General features: G+C 36.6%; 1 protein-coding gene across 1 annotated transcript; it reads right to left on the bottom strand.

Moving 5' to 3' along the window:
- Positions 1–493: 493 nt before the first annotated feature.
- On the bottom strand, positions 494–1,516 carry LOC140450637 (uncharacterized). Its single transcript, XM_072544298.1, has one exon. The coding sequence runs from the start codon at positions 1,514–1,516 to the stop codon at positions 494–496; it is 1,023 nt and encodes a 340-aa protein (XP_072400399.1).
- Between the last annotated feature and the right edge of the window lie 2,581 nt (positions 1,517–4,097).

Genomic DNA, 4,097 nt, shown 5'->3' with positions numbered 1-4,097 from the left:
AACTACCCCACATGTCAGTTGTGAAAGTTACCAATGGCGAGTCACAGATAATTTTGGGTGCAAATTCCATTGCATCGCTGTGGATAACACTTCCAATAATTAACTACCATTTGGAAACTTTGAAAAAGGAAAATTTTAAAATACTAAAGATGGGAATTTATTCAAATAATGCAAATGAAACTGGGCTGAAAATAATGGAACCAATAAAGAATATAAATAGAACACTTATGGTATGGCGCTAGAGTTAATTCATAGATATCCAGAGCTACTCAATGATCAAAGGGGATCGAAAATCGTTCTCAAAAAGAACGATTTCCGAAGTGGAAATTGAAACGTCAATAAACGTACTTTAACCTTTAATTGTGGCTTATTCCCATTTAAATAGTAATTACTTTAAATTAAATTATTTAAATCTGAATTTATTTTGAAAATGAGTATTATAATTACCAGTTAACACGTTCATTGCCAAGCGTATATTTCAGAAGTACTTGTCTTAGCCTACAGGCTGTGGGGAGTGCCTTATGTTTTGGGAAGGTAAGTCTGAAGAAGGTGATCTGTTTGACGGTCCAGGTTGTGGAGAGTGCCTTATGCTTTGTGAAGGTGGCGTGTTCTGCCGAGGCTCCATAATTCCAGCATTTTGCGACTGTTCTATATTTGTAGTATCCGCTGCCACAAAATCAGCATCCACAAAAATATTTGGGTTAGGTGGCCATATCCCGGTAGCTTTAAAACCATTTATAGCTATTGACATTGTTCCCGCTCGAATAAACGCCTTTCCAAAAAGTTCAGTCACTTGGTAGTGAGTAACTACTCGACCTGGATTCAACCTTAACCAATTTTTTATTTCGTCAGCGTAATAGACACTTAATGGTTTCATGAAGCTTACATCTAGTGGCTGGAGTTTATGGGTACAATGAGGTGGAAAACACAACAGAAGTACACCATGCTGTCTTGCAAGGTCAATAAGTTTTAAATTTTTTGTGTGCGTAAAATGGCCATCTAACAATAACAACACAATATTTTCTTTTGAAACTCTTGACCATGCTACGAATTTTTTAAACCATTTAACAAACAAATCACCTTGCATCCAGCCTGAATCATTACACTCAGCCCAAGACCCTGGTGGTGCGCCATCTAACAGTTCCGGCTTCATTCGTTTCCTTGGAAAAATAAAAAGTGGAGGCATGAATGAACCATCTGCACCCATACATATTTCCACAGTAAGCATCTTCCCTCTCTCTGCGGACGACAAAGACCCAACTTGCTTTTTCCCTTTGGTTGCGATAATTTTATTGAGACTTTTGACAACAGTGGTTATGCCAGTCTCATCAACATTAAATAATCGATCTGCCGTTATCTGGTATTTCTCAATAGTCGTAGTTAGAAGTTCAAAGAACCTATTTACTGAAATTTTGTTAAACCCCATAGCGCGTGATGCAGAAGTTGCCTCTGGTGTTCTCAAAGATAGAACATCATGCCTTTTAAGGAAAGCAGACAACCAATCTTCTCCCGCCATTTTGGTGGTATGATTAAAGTTATGGGAAATTTCGAATTATGCAACTTTTCGAACGTCTCTTGATGTAAGCCCAAAAAGGCGATTTTCCATATCTTGAATATAGCCAACCAACTCCAATTCCTGCTCTGGTGTAAATACCGGTTTGAAGAATCCCATGCCTTTTTTAACGGCACAAGACATGTCTTGATTGGCTTGGTATTTACGTATGCGACGTTGTAAAGTAGCACGAGGAACAGCATACTTTGTAGCAGCAGTTTGACACGCCATGTTTCGATTTATAACAGCATCAATTGCTTGTGCCATTCCATTCTCTGTCCAAGATTGTCTGTTGGTCTGTTTTATATAATTACGCACCATATTTGCTTAACTGAAATAGAAACAAACGTTGGTTTAAGAGTGTATCTAACAGCTTGATAACGAGGGGCATTATGGGCACCCTATTATTGCTCATTTTGCCCCGCTCATTATGCCCCACGCTTCATATTTAACTATTGTTGCCTCCTTAAAAGAAACCACAACAATTCTTTTGATTTAAGTTACATTAATGTAATAACTAAACTCACCTTTTGATCGTAGAGCTGTAACAATTTTAAAAACGAATCACTGATTGCCGTAGTATACTAAACAATGTCATACAAAATGATATCACGTGTACAAAGAGATATCTATTACAAATAACGACCGCAGCGAACGGTTGATTCGTCTAAACTGAGTTGCCTGTTACGGGCACGCGCCTTTTACATTATGCTAGAGAGGTGTTGCCAAACTGCATTGGAAATTTTCTAAATTTAAGGAATTGTTCATCATGCCCCGGTGCTCATTTTGCCCCGGCTTCCCCTAACTTTATGCCAAATTTGTGCCTTTTATTTTTGATATATTGGCGGAATACTAACCTTCCTCGCCATAGAATCATCGATTCGTCCAGACTTAGTTCACGACCAGAATAATAAATTTCGTCCATCCTGTCATTGAAAAACGTAATTAGGGGACGAACTTTGTAAAGCCTATCAACAGACTTATCTTCATTTACCTTTGGGATTCTTGCGAAGTGAAGACATCTTTGAATCAGTAAAAATCTATTTCTACTCATATTTTTCGAGAATGTCGCCAAATTGAACAAATCGTCTTGTTTCCAGTAATCCACCACACGATTGAGTCTTAATTGTTCCCATATGTAAAACAACTCCAATGAAAACTAAAAATTCTTCATTTGTCAGCTCTTTCCACTCCGTTATTCTGGATTTTTGTTTTATTTTAGGCCCAGAAAAATTTCAATGGCATATTCATTTATTTCAGACACTATGTAGTCAATGAATTTGTCCGTCAACAAATGTCTGAAGTAATCAATTGGCTGGTTACCAGGAACAGGAATAAGCATTTGTTCTCGTTTGATAAACGGAAAGAGCTTGATCGAATCAAAACTATTCTGCCAATTAACTGTGTTCTGTCCAAAATTACTGTCTAATAGACTAGCTGTTTTTGTGTTTGTAAAACGTGGCAATGTCACTTGCTCTTCAATCTCGGATTCATCACTTTCACTACCTCCAACAAAATCACTACCATTATCGGAATTATCTATGTAATCATCAGAAGAACACTCGTTTTCTAAGTAATAAAGTAATTATGTTTCGGTCAGAGGCTTTTTTGACAATTTCCACATTTTAGGCTTAGACGGACCAGCAACACAGTCATCCATATTCACGTCACACGTTACAGCAATGTGGCAAAAATATCGCGAAACCAACAAAATTATAGGCAAAAACAAGGTCTTAAGTACGTGCTGGCACAATATCAACAGTTAAACTGCGAAGCCGGCTGAAATAATTTACTTAAAAGATAGTGCTGCCGGTCACGCTAGTGGAGTGATCGGCATGTGGTACGTGGTTGTCAATCACGCCTAGGGGCATGATCGGCAATGAAAGTGTTAAGTGAGCTACACGTTCTTGTATCTTTTTTAAATCAACTAAAACTTTATCTGCATTAGCTTCTTCGGTTGCAAACTTAAAAACATTGAAAATTATTTCTCGTGCTTGACATCCCTAAGGTTTGCCCTTTAATACACTTGCCATTTTAATAAATATAAATAATAGTTTATAATATAGGGCCACTCCATATAAAAATGTAAATAAATTGATATAAGATTGAATGCTCGAATAAATGAACTTTAAAAAATAAAGGCAGATATCGGGCACAGTTTTATTAATTATCTTGCCCACGTACTTTCGCTCACTAGAGCAAAAAACGTTTTTTAAATTAAGAAATTGATTAACCTCGATAAAATCTTAATGGATGATAAAAGTTTTTTTTTTGATTAAAGTTTTAGACTTACTTCGTTAATTTTGGGCTATCCAACAATCCCAGAATGTCATAAACATAAAATTAAACATAAAGTTGAACATAACACTATACTAAACAAGGACAAACAGTTTAAAATTATTTAAAAATTGGTTAAAGCTACATTCTACTCGGCTGCAGGAAAGAGAATGGTTCCTGGTATTAACGGAAATGTTAAGGTGACATATGACAGCTTGGATGGGCAGTCACAATCATGTAGATGTGGTCTACACATTTCAAAATTCTA

This window comes from Diabrotica undecimpunctata, chromosome 9 (assembly GCF_040954645.1).
Source record: "Diabrotica undecimpunctata isolate CICGRU chromosome 9, icDiaUnde3, whole genome shotgun sequence".
NCBI lineage: Eukaryota > Metazoa > Arthropoda > Insecta > Coleoptera > Chrysomelidae > Diabrotica > Diabrotica undecimpunctata.
This window is presented reverse-complemented; position numbering and strand designations above follow the sequence as displayed.